This window comes from Dermacentor silvarum, chromosome 6 (genome assembly GCF_013339745.2).
Source record: "Dermacentor silvarum isolate Dsil-2018 chromosome 6, BIME_Dsil_1.4, whole genome shotgun sequence".
Lineage (NCBI taxonomy): Eukaryota > Metazoa > Arthropoda > Arachnida > Ixodida > Ixodidae > Dermacentor > Dermacentor silvarum.
In genome coordinates this window covers 108,891,035-108,911,955 of record NC_051159.1, presented here as the reverse complement: position 1 = coordinate 108,911,955, position 20,921 = coordinate 108,891,035, and the positions used below count along the sequence as shown (strand labels likewise).

The following is a 20,921-nucleotide window of genomic DNA, read 5'->3' as shown; positions in this document are numbered from 1 at the left end:
CATTCGCCTAATAAATAAATTAACAAGCATGGTGTCACAAGCAAACATGAACACATCTCGCTTGTTGACCGTGGAAACGAACTGTCAAAACGCTGGAGTGACGAAGCGCAGCGAGCGAATTGACCTTCGTGCTAGCATGCCTCTCGCTTTAACGCGACCTATAAGCGGCGAAAACAAGGCGCACCGCCGACTTTCCCCGTCGCAGATTGCTTTCACGATAGGGCCAAGGCGATTGTATCGCCAAAGTGGATCGTCGCAGGCTTCGGTCCACTGAAACCATTCCGTATTGCTTTGCTGGCGAAAATCCTCTCCTTCTGTTTATGCCGTCCCGCACGCAAGTTTCGGATTCTCTGAACGCCCGTGATGCGGCCCGATTTCCGTCCGTCTCCGCACACATGATCACTTTCCTTTTAAATGCGGCATCATGATGAACTCGGTACTTCATGCTAATAGAGCAGACGCAGAGAACGTGAAGACAGACGGTAGACTATTGCCTAAGCACGTGTACTGCAGCACACGGAGAAAGCTACGGTAGCTAGGCTCGACGCACGTGCGAGACGGCCATTTTAAAATGCCGACGGCTACATGGTAACGCAGATGTAGGGTCGTGTTAAAAGTGCGCGTTAGATTCGAGTAAACACGGTATTCGTTAGAAAGCGGCACTATAGTGGCATCACCTGTTGGGTGCCCCACACCGCGCGCCAATGCTAAGCCATACCGATACGACACAGGTCAAAATGGCGACGTCCCTCGTGCAGTTCAGTTGGCATATAATACGAGGTTTCTTTCTAAATTTTACCATGTAAAATTTCTGCCTCATATTATATGCGGATCCCAAAGTTTTCAGCCTAAAATTTGCAGTTTCGGTTTCATTTTTGCTCAGTGCTGTCATCATCAAGACTCATAGCGGAGTATCCATCATCTTGCAGTGGCGTCGGTAGGCTGCTGCTGCTTTCAACGGGCGCCATTTTGAAGACGCTAAGAATCGGCACGTACGCTAGTCTATCTCGCACGATGTTGGGTCCGCGAAAGCAGGGGCTGTATTCGGAAACATTCCACTTCGGCGATATTTTGCCTAGGCGAAAGTCACGTTCAATAAGTCAACCGGCTGCTTACCCGTGACGTCAGCATGCACTACCAACACGCGCACTTGAACGCTTCGCAAAACATACAAGATGGCGCACCGTGCGAGTGCAGAGCGGCTCGGATGTGTTGTTTTCGAATGTAGCGGCCACAGTACAACACAGGCGTGTTCGTTCATTCAATACATGTCGGGAGCACCCAATGACACAATGACGTCAAAGTGACGTACACCGAAACTACAAGGTGGCGCGACTTGCTTTCCGGTTTTGCTCAACCAGCTAATCGGCGCGCGCCTGAAAGCGAAAAAAGAAATTTCGCCCAAATGGAACGTTTCAGAATACTGGCCCCAGTACCCAGCTGCCTTTAAAAGGAAAGTTATTTTAGCTGCCGAGACCATCGGAAATTGCGCCGCAGGGCGGCACTTCGGCGTCACGGAAGGCAGCGTTCGCGGCTGGGATGACATCCCAGTTGCAACCGCTGGACGTTTGCATTAACAAGCCCTTTAAAGACCGGATCAAGTACTGCTACCAAGAGTGGATGAGGTCGAAAGACCCGAAAGTAACGGCTACCGGACGGCTGAAACGGGCCTCTCCAGCGGTGCTTTGTAGCTGGTGGACTGCAGATGCATGGGCCAGCATCCCCGAGGAGCTTGTCAGTCCCTCTTTTAAGAAATGCGGCATCGCCAACGCACTTGACGGCACTGAAGATGACTTTCTGTGGGAGGATATCTCCGTCAAGGGGCTATTGGAAGACAGTGCCAGTGAAACGGACGAGGACTGAACGTTAACTGCAATGCAAATAAATGCTTTCTGTGAGTTTTCCTCACTCGCATTATATGTGGATGAAAAAATTTTTTTCATTATTGCTATTCCCAAATAACAGCTCGTATTATACAGTATAGACCACTTATAACGTAACCGCTTATAGTGCAGGACCGGATATAGTGCGGTATTTTCAGACTCCCGTTAATTTTCCCATAGCACTCTATGTATACACGTATCGCTTATAGTGCAGTTGCGGGAAACAGAATACTGGTTACAGTATGGCTGCCTGGGAGTACAGAAGTCAGCGGACAGCGAACGCTCCCCTCAAACGGGCGCCCCAAGGAGTGCTCGAGGAAGAAAGAGAGACGAAGTGGAGGAGAAGGGCACGTGGTGCGAACGAACAGCCAGTGAGGCTGAAACCAGAATCTTGAGTGCGAGTTGAGCCGTGAAATATCACGGCGCGCATAGCGAGCGAGGGCCACGAAACTGCCAACGTCGCCCAACGCTCGCTTCACGATAACGGCAGTAAAGAAACTTCAGGGAGCAGGCGGCGCGCCGGCACAGCACGGCGAAGCGCTCACGAGGAGACCGTGGAATGTGAGGGAGGAGGGCGGCAGGGATGCGGATTTCGCCTTGCGGATTTCGCCTTGGCAACTCCGCCACTTCAGTGGCTCCCCTCGCCTTCCCTCGTAGCTCCCTCACTTTTGACTGTCACCGTGCAGGCCCGCCGCCATTCCAGCCAGCCCGGCGCCAGCTCCCCGAAGTTTCGTTTTCTGCCGTTATCGGGAAGCGGGCGTTTGCCGGCGTGGACAGTTTCGTTGGCCAGCCTTGAACAGCGCCGCTGCTTCCCTCTGCGCCGTAGCCGCAGCGTGCAAGGTCAACACGTGACTAGAAAGTAGAGGAAGCATAAAGGAGAAAGAAGGGTTCGCTGCCATTTTCTATGCGTGGCTACGGTAGCGTGGCTGAGACGTCGGCACGTACACACATGTTCTGGCGCAACGCAAAATCAGCGACCTTGCCATTTGAGAGAGGGTGAAATTTCCGCTGCATTTTTTTCTTCTTTTTGTTCTGTTCGTGCGTGACATATGCGTGGCGGCTCGGTGCACATGTTTTGCATATGTGCGGGCCTTGAAAATTGTTGCTTTGGTTATAGTGCGGTACCGCTTATAGTGCGGATATTCACGACTCCGGCGACTTACGTTATAAGCAGTCCACACTGTATGCAGGTCCGTATTATGGAACGCATATACGTTTTACGGTAAGTTAATTTTTTATTGTTCTTGCCCCATGTTAAAGGGACACTAGTGAAACGATAAAGCAGTCTGGACTGATATTGTACTCTTTCAAGATTGATTTCATTATGTGATGGTAGAAGGTTATTATAATAAGAGAAGACGAATGTCAAAGTTCCACTGTTTACATTTAGCGCAGAAACCACATTCCCAGGTACACCAGCATCACGTCACAAATTTCAAAGCATTAATTTTATAGCTAAGCTGTTGTGGCTAAGTAAAAGTTCGCGAAACTTGCCAAGTTCAGTTTTTGGTTATATTAGAGTACAATGTAGTCCGTCATTACTGGCCAGAGCAGACACCGTCAAAATCTATGATCTCGCAGCGAGCTTGTGCAGGAACATCAAGGGGGTGTGACACCAGTCTTTCATTTGCATCTTTTCTAAATTACGCCTTTATTTTTTTCATTTCTTTCTTTTTTTTTTGCTGTTGTAGAACGGTAATTTACTAATACAGCTTTTCTCTTTTTTTCATTTTCTTTAGTGTTCCATTAACAGACAGCTTTAGAATAGCGTTTGTCGCCTTACATACGTTAAACGCAAGCACCTTTGCGAGACGTTACATTGTGCTCCGCTTCAAGACTTGGGCCCGTTGAGTTAAAGGAGTACAAGCGCGCTCTAGTAAACTTAACGACTGAATGCAACATCCAGAGCGCGCTCTAGGCACTCCAGCCTGGGAGATGGTGCACCGGAGCTCATGCCTGCTATGGCTTTCAGAAAAGTGACATGTTTCCACCCGCCTCGCACTTTCACCCTTTCAAGGTGCAGTTGGTGCATTGCACGTGCTTATGGTTTCACATTTGCACTCTTGTTTCATGCAAAAAAAGGAAATGACTGCACGATTTCTGCTTTTCAGATGCACTGGTACGTAACCAAACAGTCATTCTTTGGTTGGCTGCATAATTCCAAATGCCTCGAATCATAAGGCTGCTGCGATCTGCAATGAATCACTACAGTCAGCATACCATGAAGCAGATACTATTTGTGATGCGGTACCTATGACAGCAGCATGAACTGCTTGCATCACAACCACAAACCACTGTTGCTGCCTCTGTCGCCGCACGTCGAGTTCGAGCTCATTATCGTTGATCAAGAACTGTCTGTCAGCGGTGCCATGTTCACAAAGTGTGTGAAATGCCATAGCGGATGCGGAAGTGACATCACACTTGTCATATGACGGTGTTCCCGGTGCAGTCGCCGTAAAGTGCTGTTAAGCTACGCTCTAAAGGTGTCGCGCACTCGAGTGCGTGGCTTTGCAGTTCGGAGTGTGGTAACTTTACGCACCCTTTTAGTTTATTGCATGGGTACACTGACAGAAGGAAGGCGTTATAAGACAGGGCACCATTTGGTGTCTCGTGCCATACAGCAGAAACACAATAATGTACGGAGCATGCACAGTGAGAACGCTATTTCTTTACGTGCATAATGCCTTGACGTTTCATTGCAAACACAATTCTAAAACTGTCTATTACCTTGCAACTGTTTTGCATATTGTCCACCCACCTGTCGGGAAAATACCACCAGTGGATGAGAGCACTCCGATCCCGCTTCATCACCAAGCGCACGTATTCTTCTGCATAACGAAAGAGAGAAAGTCAGCAAAGAAGGCATCCTATACACCCTGTACTTAAAGACAAACGATAAAGCAGTACAAATGAAATGTCAATACATGGAATAAAAGATAAACTGCTTGGACACTCTTTCTTATCCTTCAGATACAATACCAAGACACAAACAGTTGCGAAATATAATATACACTAAGCATTGGAATACAGTTAAATCTGGCCAAAACGAAATTGAAGAAAGTTAGCAATTTTTCATTTATCCATGTTTTTGTTCCATACAGTTTTCGCATGGATCACTCAAAAACAAAATGCAACGGATGTCAATCAAGGTGAACGCGCCTTTCAAAACGTTTAAGAGAAAAAATTGGATGAGTTTCGCTTGTTTTCGCACAATTTTAGACATTACGCGGCACTGCAAAGAAAATAATACAAGGCTGCTTCATCGTCCTCTAAGCCAATAAAACAATGCAAAACATCTACCGCGTCCATTCGCGGTAGGCATACTGAATAGTGCATCTGCCTCTGATGAACCATCAATGTCACCGCGATCTTGCATGCTTTCTGCAAGTGTACATCTGACACCTATTCTGTAGATACGGCGCCACTGTTCAGCATACAAAAAGTTGCCAAGTTCAACGTTGCTTTTCGTCTTCGCAGACTTCACAGCTTAGGTGCCCTTGCTTATTTGGGCCTTCACAAAGTAATTAGAGATTGTCTGTGCACTGACTTCCTGCGGCAAGCATCTTGATCGCTTTATGGATGGCTGTCTTCGTCTACCATTCAAGACAGATTTTCAGAAGAATGATTCTTTTTCCCCAACTGGTGGCAATAGCAGCACTTGAAGCTGCTAATAACCCCTCCTTCGAAGGGCTGTATCAGGCATGCACAGCTTGCAGGAAAATTCTGTAGCTCGACGCTTGAGAGCTGAAGGCCTTCGACATGGTGCACAGAGCAACTGTCTAGTAGCAGGCCGATTTCCTGCCCTTGACGTCTTGGTTGAACTCCTTTAACCAGTCAGAAAAGAGTGCTCGCAACACCCAAGTTTTAGAATAGGCCAGATATTTAGGTGGCATTTGTTTCATTCCTTTATGGCACATGGGTCTTTAGGTCTAAAAATTACAAAAAAAGTCTAGCTTTGTACAATTGTATTTTCGGATTTTGCATCTGTTATTCTCTTGCTCTGCCAAGTTTCTTATCTTGTATGTTGATACTTCAACCATAAAATATTAATTCTGAAACTATAGTGAGGGCGATTACATTGTTTTCTTCATTTTCTCAAAACACTCATTTTCCACACACAGCAAGCCTTTTACTCCGATACTGCAGTACTTACCACAGAAGAATAATTCTGTTTGCAGCAATGAAGCTAGATGTTTGGAGCACACAACATGAAGAGCATAATTAAACAATTTTTTTTTCTACAGCTTTTAAAATTTGTCTTGTGTGACCACTGCATGGCGATGTTCAAAACACAGGAGTTCAGTCTGCTATAAAACATGAGATAATGACCCAATCATAAAAGTGCTATTGTGTGTGCTTTCGGCATTGATAGATGTGCCATATGTATAGTTCTGCGCAGTGGTTATTTGTTCATTGCTATAAACACGAAAGGAATTTTCTTTTAATTATTTCCCAAAATCATGAACCTACAGAAAAAAATTATTGCATTTTTAGAATCAGAAGAATTGCATTTTTAGAATGAGAAGAAACTAAAGTAGCATGCCAGCTATTATCAAATTTGGTTCACCAATAAGGGAAGATAGCTTTAAAACCCACGTCCCACCTTAAAGCATCTGGGTTGGTCACTTCTCCCAATAACTAACAGGATTCGTTTGTCACTGCCATCGCTACTGGCACAAAGCAAAACTGAAACGCCGAATTTGCTTTGTTTGCCATCGTGGCTGCTTTCTCCTTTAAGCGCCAGCGTGCGACTCAGCAACATCTGATAAAGCAGAAGTCTTATCGGCATTATTGTACACGTCAGCCACCACGTAGTGGCTCAAAATGTCAGGCAACTTCTTGGCCACCCACAAAGCTGATGCATCCCTGCCTGCAGAGGCAGACTCACCTCTAATCACTTTCCCAAAGACTACATTGCAGCTCTTAAATCCTTGCAAGAATTCGTTACTTGTCTTGAAGTCGTCGTGGCCCAAGACACATGCAAAATCCTTAGCTTTTTGTTGAAATATTGCACCACTTGCGGGCACGTTTTGTGCCTGTATCCAGAAACCAAGTAAATACCGCCTTGTCCTCATCGGCGTACGTCGACATTTGCAACCTTCTTGAAACTTGTGCCCAACTCTACTGCATTGCGGATGCTTTCTTTCTAACTCAAAATTGTCGATACGGTGCTGGTTGGGATGTTAAACAGGGCCGAGACATCCTCCTTGTTCATACTCATGGAAACTGCATTCACAATTGACAGTTTGTCTTCAAGACACAAACTGTCAATTACTGAAACACTCATCACCTTCAAGAGACAAAATTTAGTGCTTCCCGAACGCGAAACTCATCTTTACAGTGAATTGACACTGTCGATACACGTGGTCACAGTGGCTAGAATAATGTGGGCACCCGCGTCGCCATGCCTGTCACACTAACAAAAGCATAAGCCTAAAACTCACATAAAAACAGGTAGGCACGTAGTGGTGCCACCCGGTGTCACGATGCATAAGCAAAAGCTGCAGAGGCTGCTGTGCTTGCCACAGAGAAGCGCTAGCGGCTCTAATCATCATCGTGGCGCACTGCACTTGCTGCTATTGCAAGCATTCCTCCCGCGGCTGGCAGCTTGCTTTATTTATTTATTGTTAAACTCATTGTTCATTCGAACTTTCAGTAAAACTACAGCTTAAGATAAATGATCACGGTTACAATTTCGTTACAGCAAGGTCAACCGCCGCAATACCTTCGTCACATGGAGGTCACAATCACATCGGCTTCTATAGGGTGGCATTGGGGAATGAACAAATTTTTTTTTTTTTAATCCAGGAATTCTTTACATCCGGGTTTAACTGTATAAGCATCTTTTTAGCAGTTGCTCATACTTCATATAGCACTACAGTTAAACCTCGATATAACAAACTTCAATATAACGAAATTCTCTATATAACGAAGTATTCAACTTTTCATAACCTCTTGTCCATAGAACACCATGTATATTTAGAACCTCAATATAACTAAGTGTGTTTATATGGCATTTTAATGTAACTAAGTTTCACTGCCGCCGCCAAATGAATACCGATACAACAAATAGAAACTTCCGCAGATGCAGATGGTCAAATGATTGAACTACAAGCGGCTGCTTGCGAACGCACCTTGAATCGCGCAACAAGAGCGACCGCCGAAGTTCCGCATAAAGTCCAAGTGCGATAAGATCCTATTGTGCCCCACGCACTGTGTGCTTTAGATAAGAGTGTAAGCGTGCGAGGGTGAGACAAGAAAGATGGTGGCTTCATGAGTACCGCCTTCCCGCGCAAGCAAAGGGAAAGAGAGGGAGGGCAGCGAGCTTGCGCTAATGCGATCAAACACGCACGTGTTGGCCATGGCTGCGCATGGCTGTAAGCGTGTCTGAGCGCACCTGCAGCTGCGCACCCCCTGCTTTATAGGTAATCTGCCACAGATGCAAAAAGTGGGCGTGCTGAGACGGCGTGGCATCATGTGCGTTTGGCATTGGAGGCTCCGTAATCTCGGGTTTTGGAGATCCGTTGACGCGAGAGGCAGACGAAGCATTCGCTCCTCGCTGCCTGCGCTTTTCATGATAGCGTTGTCCCAGGCGGGCGACACTATATAGCCGTGGGGGCGGAGTGGACACGAAAGCGTGACTGGCTTCGCTTAATTCGTACCGCATGATATATATCGTCGACATGGCATGAAACCATATTATTCGTCGCAGACTCCCAATTCAACAAATTGAACTGTTTTCTCATTCAAATTTGCGTTTTTGAATTGCCCGATAATTGAGAAAGTTTTGCAGCCCCTTTCCGTATAATAAAAATTGATCAACGACTGTACTTACATGCATAAAAGGTCGAATTTCAATACAGCGAAATTTCAAAGTAACAAAGCAAATTGACGATTTTACCAACTTCGTTACATCGAAGTTTAACTGTACAGCGCTTCTCTGTTGTGAGAGGTAAGTGTGAAGCCCTGAGATCTATTTTCGTAAACTGAAGGGATCACTGGAAACTACGACAAAAAATGGACAAATTTTGTTAGCAATTGTAAAGCTGGTACATCTGTATTAATTGCTAACTGAATGACATGACAATTTCCACTGAATTTTCCTGTCTCCACCACAATAAATATTTCTGACAAGTAAACTTTTAGGGCCATTTTATTTACAAAATTTGGTAAGTGTGCCTGTACTGTTATAGTAATATTTTAGTTTAAAATCATGCAACTACAACAAAAGCCAGCACAATCTATTTATTCATCCTTTTTGCTCCTTATGCAATAGAAAAGTTATTAGTCTACCGATAGCAAAAAGGCATGAAAGCAAAGTTTCAGCCCTGCATTCGAAGGTTTGCTTCAGTACTGCCCCTCTGTTAGTGGCGCGTCGTTTCATTCATACACTAAAAGCTGGTTCAGATGTCATAGGAACAAAAAGAAAACAGTCAGACTCCAATATAACGAATAAGAATATATATCCAAGTCAATCTAAAATGTTTCTTGAAAATATCAGTGTGTAAGAAATAGCAGATATAACCAAGGTATTTTCGTGCCAGACATGACTTCGTAATAATGAGGTTAGACTGTAGCCGCACTATCAAACTATGAAAAAGAAGGGAAACGTGACAAAAGTTCAGTGCGTAAATTTATCCATATTTAGCAATACTGTTATGAAGTGAGCTCTGCAGAGGCAAAAAATGTGTTAGGCAAACAATGCAGAAATTCAAAAACTCCTCATTATGAACTCAGATTCAGAGGATCGAGGCTAGATGGTTGAAATTCACATACTATGAATGACGGTGCAAAACACGTAATGTTTCATGGTTCCTTTTCTCTGTCTTGCATCCATGTTTTGTGCTGCTGTTCAAATATGCGGACAACACTGATGTTAATTACGAGGTATCTTCAAGTGAGAATGAGAGCGACAAAAAGGCCATTTTGTCTGTGGAAGATTAATTTTCCTGAAGAAAAATATTCGTTTGCATAAGTCTTGACCTTTGTTTGAACTTTCAGATTAAATAGCATTGTGAAGTGTTCTGCAGCATATCACCAATAAATAGCATTTTAATTTAAAGCCTTGTAATGTTATTTAGACACATTTTTCGCGCATTGAAAGGACCTCCAGCACAAAGCGGGCAGAAATGCTTGAAGCGCCCAACACACAAAGGGTATTAAATTTCACAACCAGAGCCCTGCTAGCACACCATGATGGTAGCCCTCGCCACGATTTACTATTGTGCTTGGGCTCAAGGCAACAATGATAGTAATGCTGAACAGAATGCCACTGTCAATTTTTTACTGAAAAAATGGAATTCCAGTGGGAGGTCGGAAAGTGCATCTCCTCAACCCACTCCTATTGTAAAACCTTTCATTCTCACACCCCTGCCACCTGATCTGGACTTTTCATCGTGCGAAAACTTACTAAATTATGGGGTTTTATGTGCCAAAACCGCGATCTGATTATGACGCATGCCAGGACGAGGGGACTTAGTACACGGGTGTTATCTCATTTCGCCCCCATCGAAATGTGGCCACCATGACCGGGATTTGATCCCGCGACCTTGTGCTTTAGCAGCCCAACACCATAGCCACTAAGCAACCACGGCTGGTATCGTGCGAAAAACTATACACATGCTTCTTACCAAAGCAGCCAATCAGCCCACTAAGGATTACGCTGCTGGCATTCTTGACATAAAATCAGTTATTAACACTTGCAAAGAACCATCAGTGCCACATTATCATATAAATATCCCTTACAGCCTGCGTAGCCACTCTACATGTTGTGCTTGCCAAGAGAGTTTGTGCAGCTACTGCACCATGCTCGGTAAACGAAGTTCAGCATCACAAACCAGAGGTATCCGTCGTGGGCACGGGTGGGTAGACTATGTGGGTGGCATCATCCGGAGACTCGGCAATAGTCCCCTGGTGCCTTTTGATGATGTCCTTCAGGCGCGACACCAACTGCTTCTCCACCTGCATCAACCAAGCCAGCGATTAGTCCAGGTGTGTTGTATGACATTTCAAAGCAGCACAATGAAGGTTGAAATGACAAACATTTGCTTTGTATAGAATACAGGGCTGAGAACATCATGCATGTTGTCAAAATAGGAACACTGACACAGGTTCCATAAGAAAGCCCAATTTCTGCCTAACTTGAGCATGAAGTGTAAACAAATCAACAACAGCGTTCACTGCACATAGTGCAACATGCTGGAACTCTGAATTTAGAGCTAGGTGCCCAGGATATGTGGAAATCCATCCTTTTTATGTACTCTAAATGCTGGAATGCTTTGACGCCAACAGTACCCCCATGCACACCAAGAACCATACTAAACACAGACCACCTCGTCTCATTTACAGTAGAACCTCATTCATACGTTTTGAAAAAAAAAAAAATCAATAAAAAAATGCATCAACCAGGAAAATTTACGATCCTAAGTCACTTTGTGAATGTGGCAGACTCAACTGTACAGTAAAACCTCGATAATGCGAAGGTCGCCGGACTACGAAAATTCTTCGAAATAAGCGGATTTTCGAATTAACCGAAATGAATAAAAATAAAAGAAAACAAGCAAGAACTTGCCGCAAAAAGAAATCACCTTTATTTTCCATGTCCGAGAAAGATTAATCGAAGTAATCACTGATGCGGGGTTACTTGGCGCGTTAGTTCGCCGCCCCTAGTGCCATGCTCTCCAGCTGGCTCACAACACTTAGCATACAAATATCACCCGCACTGCACTCAACAAAGTTGTGGACGATGTTCACGAAATCGATAACTGCCGCGAAAGCGGGCGTGGGGGTGCTTGACTCCAAAAATATGGACTTGCTGGATATTCCGAACTTCAAAAATGCACTGCCAGGGTTCCCATTGAGTTCATGCATTTTCGCACCCAATTTTTCGGATGAATTAAGACCCCAAAGTTCGATTTTCCGGACTAAATCGCTCTTTCTGAGCCACGCTACCCAATCTTGGAGACCGCCATGTTGGATTTTGCACTGGCTTGGATTCCAGTGGCTCGCGCCATCCTGCAGTCTCGGAGGCCATGCCCGCTCCTCCTTGGCTGACAAAACGCTCCAGAGTACTGCACTTTTTCCCTTTCTTTCTAGTATATGCGCTCAGCACTATCGCTGTAACCATTTATTGTGGGATGTTTTTTATTGCGATTGTAATTATATGGACACTACAAGCGGATTTCTGCGTCGCCGTCGTGAGGTTCCATATAGTGCAAAGGCGATAAAATCATTGCCGGGCATCGTATGCGCGAGTGACAGCACGCGGGAGATGCGTGCTTTCATGAAGAGCAAACGTGCGGCAGAGCGCAAACGCGACTCCATCAGTCGCGCAAAAGGCCATGTGGTATGGGGCGACGCTGTGCTGCGGCACCAAATGCGTAACCTGCAACCGACCGCGCGCAAGGGGCCGCAATCTCCCACGTGGGCGGGGGGGGGGACTTCTACTCTTCTAACAACTGCGTACTTAGCGCCGGAGCGGGTTCTCGCGCACACCGTATCTTGAAAGCGATCTCCAGCCGGCTCTGACTTTTGTATGTGCTGCGCTTTCGCCGCTCGGTTGCCGTTGAAGCGATAGACCAGACGAACCTTCGCTCGCTGCAGCGGCCGTGCTTGTTCGCGCCAGCGTTTTGACTATGGTTGTCTGCGGTCATCGGGTGTGATCTATTCATGTTTGCTTGTGCGCGCTGACACCACGCTTGTTAATTCAGTTAGGAAGTTTGTTTTTTTTCCCTCTAAACTTTCGGTTGCTGTTTTGAATGTGGCGTGTACACTGAGCAGGCGTCTCGGAGACCCATGTCTCTGTGATCGGCGCTACCTCCTGTGCCTTTGCGAGAGCTAAGCGGTGCGAAGCTCGTTTCTTCGATCTCCATGGCGAACTCCGTTGGCGGAGATCGTCAACGCGGTGACGTTCGTGTCGACTTTACACGGAGACGACGTCACTGCTGCGCAAATCCAAGCAAGTCGATCCCCTCCGAGCGTAGTATGAGGCAGGGCATTATTAGAGTGTTTTTTTAAGCCGCACTAATAATTTTTTTTCGGCCGAACGAGTTTTTCGGATTATTTTTCATCCTCACGAGCTCGGAAAATCGGTTGGCGACTGTACGGAGCGCTCTGACCTAACAGCCGCACATTGCTACCAGCCGGAAACTTCGAATTATCCGAATAGAGCCGCGTGGGCCATTCAAATTATCCGGTAGAATTTGCATTGAAAATGACGGGACCGCTCAAATTCTTCGAATTAACCAAAATTTCGAATTAACCGAGTTCGAATTATCGAGGTTTTACTGTAGTTGACACCTACACAATGCAAAGCATTGCGCAAATTATTGCAGCACGAGACAATGCGCATTGAACTCCAAGAAGCACATTATCATTTTTGCGCCCTTTACAAGCTTGCGTTTCCATTTCTCAAATTCGGCCTAAATCAGCAGCTTGTTCAGGCGGGGCATTTTGGCGGGAAGTTTTGACATGCCCACTGAGCGAGAATCGTTGCAGTATGAGGCGCCAATGCACATCGAGCTGGTGGAGCCCCAATGGCCTGAAAGGCGCTTTTGTCGCATTACGCCATTCACATTGTGACGTTCACATTGCACTGCCTCCAGCAGGGAACGACGGCACGCTTGGGTTATCAGCTATTAAAAGCGCTAGACTGTGCCACATGAAGCTAGTGAAGATGCTTATTGCGATAGGGTTGGCAGCGACAGATGTGAATGTAATGACCCATGAGGACATTTGCTGGTAACGGAAGAGGAAACTGAGTGCGTGCCGATTAACGTGACACAAGCATGCGAGTACTGCAGGGAAGCTGCAGTGGCGGGTGTCTACTGCTCTCGATCACATGTGGCATGCCTTTACTTGTTCGGATGGGATCTAGCAGCCGGAAAGTGTATCAAACGATAGCTATTTGGCAGTGCACTAATGTTGGTGCGAAAAGATTGCATGTTCTGGTAACGTACTAACTGGCAAAAAAGAAGCGTAACTGTATTGGGTCATTTTTTGTGTTTTGAACCACACACATTGGCGCCAGGAAATCATTTGAAATGGGGTCATATCAATGAGGTTCTACTATATGAACCGAGTTCTAACTTTTTTTTTTTTTTCTTGTCTCTTAAAAGCTTCAGAGAGGGCACAAAGGCTTCACCTCAGAGGACATGTAAATGTGAGGCAGAGACAAGCACTTGTTCTGCACCAGGGTCTTCTCCACTGTCATGAACATCTCCACATTGCGGTCCATGCGTGACGGGGACTGGAAGTCAAACCTGCGCCTGCAAACAACCAAACCAAGCAGTGGGTGAAACATGAAAGCGTACCGTTTTCTAAGCATGGATACCTGCAGGACCTAAGGTGGCAAAAGCAAATATTCAACACGATGCACCTGTGTGCTGCTCAGTTTTCAAATGCATATTGGAGAAATAAGAAGAGGCCTATGAAAACTGGGAATGCTGTGTATGCAAAGACATGTTCCACACAGCGTATGTAGTCAAGTGCTCCTTAGATACCTGCATGCACAACTACATTAGTGTTGTGAACAAACCTACTCAATTCTTGTAGAACTGATGCTAAAACACAATCATCCTGGTGAGCATATTGACGTGTGCATATTGCATACCGTATTTACTCACATAATGTTTTTTTTTTATTGGCGCTAATTTGTGGGTGCAATCATTACGCGGGGTAAATTTTCCGTGAAAAAACATTTTGAGCACCGAAATACGTCGAACGCATTTACTGCGGGATAACAACAGGTCAACCAACAGGCGACTGCCGCTGTAACAGAGCGGCTGACGGAGCACGCCGAACATGATTTTTTCTACTCCGGTAGCTGCTGTTGATGCCGTGGCCGCCGTATCTTGAAAGCGATCTGCGATGTGGACAAAGTGCAACTAGTGCCGGTAGCTTCTGCACTGTGTTTCGACATTTGCATTGAAGAGAACGCACGAAGGTCAATTTGCTCGCTGCTGCTGTGCCTCCTCACTCCCAGCGTTTTGACGAGTTTCCGCGGTCGTTCTTTACAAGTTTATACGGCCAATAAAACTACTGTCCTTAGTTCATATAGCTGTCTACTGATATGCTATCGCAATAGATGCTTCACCTTTCTGACAACACTGTAACATTTATTCTTGTTGACCATAAGCATTATAAAACCAAGGAAACTTTGGTTGTAGCTGCTTTTTTCTTCTTGAAGTGCAGAAAGTGATACAGGAAATGAAATGGGGCATCTGCTTAAGAATCTGTTAGGCTTGCGTAGCATTCGACGGATGGTAAGCACGATCATTGTCAGCTAGAATTGGCACACGACATATCACTGCAGCAAGTTCGGGGTGTGGTCATTACACGGGAACGAAAAAAAAACTAGCGTAGCTTGCACTGGAGGCGCAATGCTAAAGAAACAGCGGAACTGATGGCCACCTAGGTAGCCCTGGCTTTTGGGCTAGGCTAAGCACTACCAAGTCATACCCAGCATTTTATGGAATTTGTTGATTGTTGATCAATTAGCTATTGATTGGCTATCAATGACTGACCAAGCTTAAGTAGTCCCAACCATGCTTGGCTAGACTTAGCCAGGCTCAGCTTCTCTAGTTCACAGGGGTTTGTGCCATTGCGTTCGGACCTTTTCTGCACTACTGCGAGGATCGGCCCACATTTTTTGTGAACGACTAAAAGAATAACAGATGGCTTACACAGCTCCGCTGTTAAAATCAAATTTTGACAACAAAATTCAGGGGTGCGATCATTACGCGAGTGCGATCATTAGGCAAGTTGTGGGGATGCGCGACTCTCACGCGTCCCCTGATGTTTTCCCCGCATAGCTCGCGTCTCCTGTAATCCGGCTTCTCCGCGTGGCTAAGTGCCGGCGGCGGTCGTAGTGGTTGCGGTGCATTGCGAAAGATGGCGCGAGTGTCGCGATGTTAATGCCACCGAACGGCGGGGTGACTTGGGAGCAAAAGGCAGAAGGCTGTTCCTCTTTGGGATGCGGACGTCCCACGCATGCGCCGACCCGTCATAGCATGGGGCGAACATATTCGCTCGCTATCCGGTCGCGGTGAGTCGGACTTCCTTGATTTGTCGCGCGCCCATGTGAATGTTCTATGCATAGTACTTCGGCTAACGTGTATTAGTGTATGAAAGGAGGTGCAATAAATGGCCTTTTGATTGTTTGCACAACTGTGTTGTCGTTCCTTTGTCCCAAGAGCACGTGTGAGACCCCACAAAGTAAAGAGGGTAAGTAGGCATCAGCCTATTTATGCTCACTAGAGGACGAATGCCTCCTCTGTATATAAACTGTGTTCATTTGTAATTTCTCTGCACACAACCAGTTTCTAAAACTGTTCAGTCTAGACTAAATAAATTTTAATGACTAAAAGCAACAAGGTGCAATGATCAAAATAATGTGCCCACTCATGTACAATAAGAATGCATGCACAACCCAGTACTGTAAAACACTACATAATGACACTGAACATGACTTATTTCAGTATATTGCCCTGTGTCTTCTGTAAACACATGGTGCATCCCACATTTTGCAGTAAAGGAAGACAAGTACAGTCTACCAGCTTGCTTACAGAGGCCTGCCTTTATGTCATGTGCTCTTTTGCCATAACAAGGCCACCTAAATATCAACTCACCATCCCTGCTCGCTCTTGAATTTGTAGACAGCAGCGAAGATGTGGCAAAGTGCACCTCCAGGCTTAAAGTCCATAAAACATTTCATCTGTAAAATAAGAGATGACATTCAGCATTAGTACATTCAGAGGTGGTATGCACAAGCACACTGCTATGTGCTGTGGTATCAAAAGCTCATCTTGAATGATTGTCCAAGGTAATGTGAACAGCATTATTTTGAGACGAAAATGAAAGTGTACTCTGAATGAGTAAGACGCATTCGTCAATCAATGAAGAATCTCTAGAAATTCACACATTTCTAGGGTGGAGCAAGGCGCAACGGTTTCTAGAGCGTCCTGGAAGCAACGCAAGCAGAGGGGGAGTGACCCTCACAAGTGTCAAGTATAGCTGCTTTTTTTCAACGTAAGTCAATCAATATTTATACTGAAATGAAGATTCTTTTTCAGCCGAACGCCAGAAGCAATTCCTGTCCATGTTTCCCTTTCCAATATTTCTTGAGAACTTAGACTGCAGCACACAGCTTCGCAGAATGCCGGCACTGCCGTCAGTTCTGGGTGCTTTGCACAAACAGTTAAACACCGTTCCTAGTGCTATAATGTGACTCCAGAAGGATCACAATTGCCATGAATTATAGAAATTACTATACTATGTACAACTGCGTAAGACATTTAAATAACTACACAAATCAACTACCTTTAATTGTTTCATACCGGATGTTTCAGTGAATACTTTCAAAAATTTGTATAAGTTGCCTGTGGCACATAGCAAAATTCTAGTCAATGAGCTGGTCGACTTGGAAGAGTCGGACATTACTTGCAAAAAAGATTGAAATGCATAATCGATTAATTAACAAAAAATTCACTAATTCTGTTTTTAACTAATTACCTTATGGCCCATATTGTAATTTACAAATTTTAGCCGTGGAGTTTGCAATGCGGATCCACTTGGAACAAATTCCCAAATTAAAACTAGTTTCAAGATATTAATTTCCCAGCTTTGCGGATAAATGCATTGGCATTCCAGTTGCTTCCTTAACAAAACGTTGTTTTATGCATTGAAACACAAAAGTAACTGGAATGCCAATGCATTTCTCCACAAAGTTCAGAAATTAATATCTTGAAAGTGGTGACATTTTGAGAATTCCTTCCAAGTGGATCCGGATCGCCTTGCGAACTCCACGGCTACAATATGGGTCATAAGGTAATTTGTTAGAAATTTAATTAGTAATTTTTGTTTATTATAGATTATGCATTTCAATTTTATGTGCAAGTAATGTCCGCCTCTTCGAGTAGACCAGCTCATGAACTAGAATTGTGCTATCTGCCATAGGTGACCTTAAAAATTTTGAAAGTGTTCGCTGAAACAAGCTGTATATTGCCAATTCAGACTGCGTACGTGTCAGTAGTACTGGAAAACTGCCTTCTGCACGGAGTTGTCCGTTCTACTTGCTCTCAAGTGCAAACCTCACTTGATCACTGTCTCTCGGTGTGTCTTTATATGCTAAGCTGTAAGCATGACAGAGCCAATAATGCAAGTGATTTTCTAAGATGCCTATCATTCAAAATTAGCAAGGCAGGCAGATGATAGTCTTCTTTCTGGACTTTACGTGCCAAAACCAGTTCTGATTATGAGGCACGCCGTAGTGGAGGGCTCCGGATTAATTTCGGATGATAGTCTCTAGTGGCTATCCTGATCCCCTAAGTAAGGCTTAGAGGATGGGAGAGAAGAATAAAGGGATCTGAGGGGCTTGACAACCGCACAAAGAAAGATACAGTAAAGCCAGAAAAAGCATATGGGAAATCAATAATGTTTAATTGACATCAAGAAATAATAAGGTAAAGGGAAATGAAAGTGAAAAGACAACTTGCCGCAGATAGCAGCCAAACCCACATCTTCCGAATTATTACACATGCAGTGCTTCACCGATCCAGATTCCAGTGCGTAATGACCCACCAATGGGTCACTTGTCATATTTCTCCGGTGCATCGTGACCCACTGGTGAGTCACGAAGTAGTTTTGCTCCTTTAAAACTTTGTCAAGGTGCAAAGAGACGACGCCACGACACATCAAATCAGAAGCAACAAGAATTTTCTTTCTCTATTGATCTGCAAAGACGGTGCTTGCACACTACACGAAAGCTCTGCACAGCTGCACAGGGGAAATGACTGCTATGACCCAACCTATTGTCCACTTGCTTGTGTAATTTTTTATGTGTGCAAGATTAGCCCTGGGAGTTTTAGCCAGTGCCACTCAGAGCCAAGGCAGCAGATGTGGAATATACCTTTAACCACTGGCATCACACAGTATAAGAGCTTAAGATAATTTAATTATGGGGCCTTACGTGCCAAAACAACGATCTGATTATGAGGCACGCCGTGGTGGGGACTCCGGAAATTTGGACCACCTGGGGTTCTTTAACGTGCACATAAATTTAAGTACACGGGCGTTTTCGCATTTCGCCCCCATCGAAATGTGGCCGCTGTTGCCGGGATGCGATCCCGCGACCTTGTGCTTAGCAGCCCAACACCATAGCCACTAAGCAATGTGAGCTTAGGATGTGAAATATGTTGAACAGCAGCAGCTATTGTACGGGGCTAATTCATGGCTCTACACTGTTCCATAGAAACCTTCATGCAGACAACTATACACCAGTTGTCACATATGGCCAATGGCAATTTCTCACAGCCAAGTTACATGGACTTCCAAGATGCTCCAATATGAAAGATTTAATGAAAGGGCCTCATGTTCGAACTCAACCCAATGGCTGCAAGAGATTTATTTTATACACTGCAGCCCATACACGGCTACTGCCATAGTGGAGGTCTCCAGAATATTTTTCACCATCTTTGGTTTTTTAATATGCATGATTTTATTGGTAAATGAGCATTATTGCATTGCACCACTAGCGGAATGAAGCTGCCATGGCTGAGGTCCAGCGACCCCCCACAATGTAGCAAACACCTAATCAGTGTTCAAGCAACAGTTGCAGCTGGTGAGTGATCTCAGCTCCCATGTGCTAACAGTTGTTAGGAGCACTACTGAATCTGCCTAACTATATTTCAATTTCCCTAAAAAAAAAAAGAAAAACGAAGGCATCCGATGGTCCCTAATGCCATAAAATATAACATCGGTAAACCAGCGAGCTCTGTTCTGTGAGCTCAGCGCATTGGCACATTGCAACTAAGGCTAGTACAAGCACTAACTGAAAAACCAAGAAATGCAGAATGAGGTGCGGGCCTAGTGTGCCTTCTGTTTAGTTTCGTGCTGGACATCTGTCTGGTTTTACGCTGGAGTTCGATGCAATTACACCTTAAAGCCGCTTATAAGGCATCCGCAGCTATTAGAATAGAATTACGATAAGGATTACGCTTTCTGTGCGTAACAGTCATTTGTGTCGAGTGCTCATGAGACAGTCACTTTCGCTTTCGAAAGTAGTCCTGGTTCTTTTTATACACTTTGTGTCAGTGATCATTTCAAATGAAAACGCGCACCGACGCGCACGGGGCGACGTTGGTGGGATTACTCACCGGCAGCCGTGTAAGCGGCGGCTTGCTCACACTTCTCCCGAACGCGTCTTCTTGAAACTGAATCAACTGAATGACCAAGCTTGACAACCCCTTGTTCGTAGGTGGTTCGGCTTGCGTGTACTGCAACCAGAAAAAGAAAGACAAACATGTACGCAGGCCTAGCGTTTCACCGAAGCAGCAAGCTCTATTTGACTTTTTTTTCTGCTGTTCACGACGGAACGCTCCTGGCCCTACGACGCTGAAAGCGTTCAAGCACAACGTAAACTTTTATATATAACGCCAAATATATTCTGAAACAATACCGCACACCACAGAAGTCGTAGCCCAATTAACGAAAGTTGACTGATAGGCGTGGAGGCATTTTTCGCCTATCGAGCAGCTGCACTTCTCTGTTTGCCAAGTTTGCAGTAGCTCCCACACTTAGGCCTAGTAAAAGAAGAAACTCGTAAACAGATGTAGGCAGCGATATACATTTATTTTCGTGCCCCTCTTTGTGTGCCAGTGTAGACTACGCTTCAAGGATCACTTCCGAGCCGGCGCGCACAGTGCGCACGCCACCCTACTTGTCAGAACGCGGGGACGCGGTGGTGATCTCGATTCAAACACCGGTTCCCCCATTCTTGTCGAAATAAACTCGTTTTGGCAATACACAGGGAATTGAAAGAAAGAAGTCTCGTACCTTTTTGCAGTTTTTGTGGAGCCATTGCCTAACACCGTCAAACTGCGCGATGGTTTCCGAAGATTCATAAAATTTTAAGTTTGGCCCACCGTCCCTTTTTCTTTGAACGACCGCCATATTTAACAACAATACTGCTCGATCCGCGATTTCAGGCTTCAGCCGTACTTCAGCCGCGGCTGGTGCGTTTCTCAAGGAAGCCGTGATGCT

At 45.2% G+C, this 20,921-nt stretch overlaps 1 protein-coding gene across 1 annotated transcript in view; it reads right to left on the bottom strand.

Annotated features, from left to right (window-relative positions):
* Positions 1 to 20,873, bottom strand: part of LOC119455837 (SWI/SNF complex subunit SMARCC2-like) — a 75,673-nt gene extending 54,800 nt beyond the window's left edge. The window contains exons 1-6 of the mRNA XM_049669350.1: positions 20,715 to 20,873; positions 20,036 to 20,155; positions 16,511 to 16,596; positions 14,026 to 14,149; positions 10,721 to 10,844; positions 4,642 to 4,711 (exon numbers count right to left, since the gene is read on the bottom strand). Coding sequence (XP_049525307.1) covers positions 4,642 to 4,711; positions 10,721 to 10,844; positions 14,026 to 14,149; positions 16,511 to 16,596; positions 20,036 to 20,155; positions 20,715 to 20,831 — 641 coding nt within the window. The 5' untranslated portion in view covers positions 20,832 to 20,873. The remainder of the gene's footprint in view (positions 1 to 4,641; positions 4,712 to 10,720; positions 10,845 to 14,025; positions 14,150 to 16,510; positions 16,597 to 20,035; positions 20,156 to 20,714) is intronic.
* Positions 20,874 to 20,921: the final 48 nt, after the last annotated feature.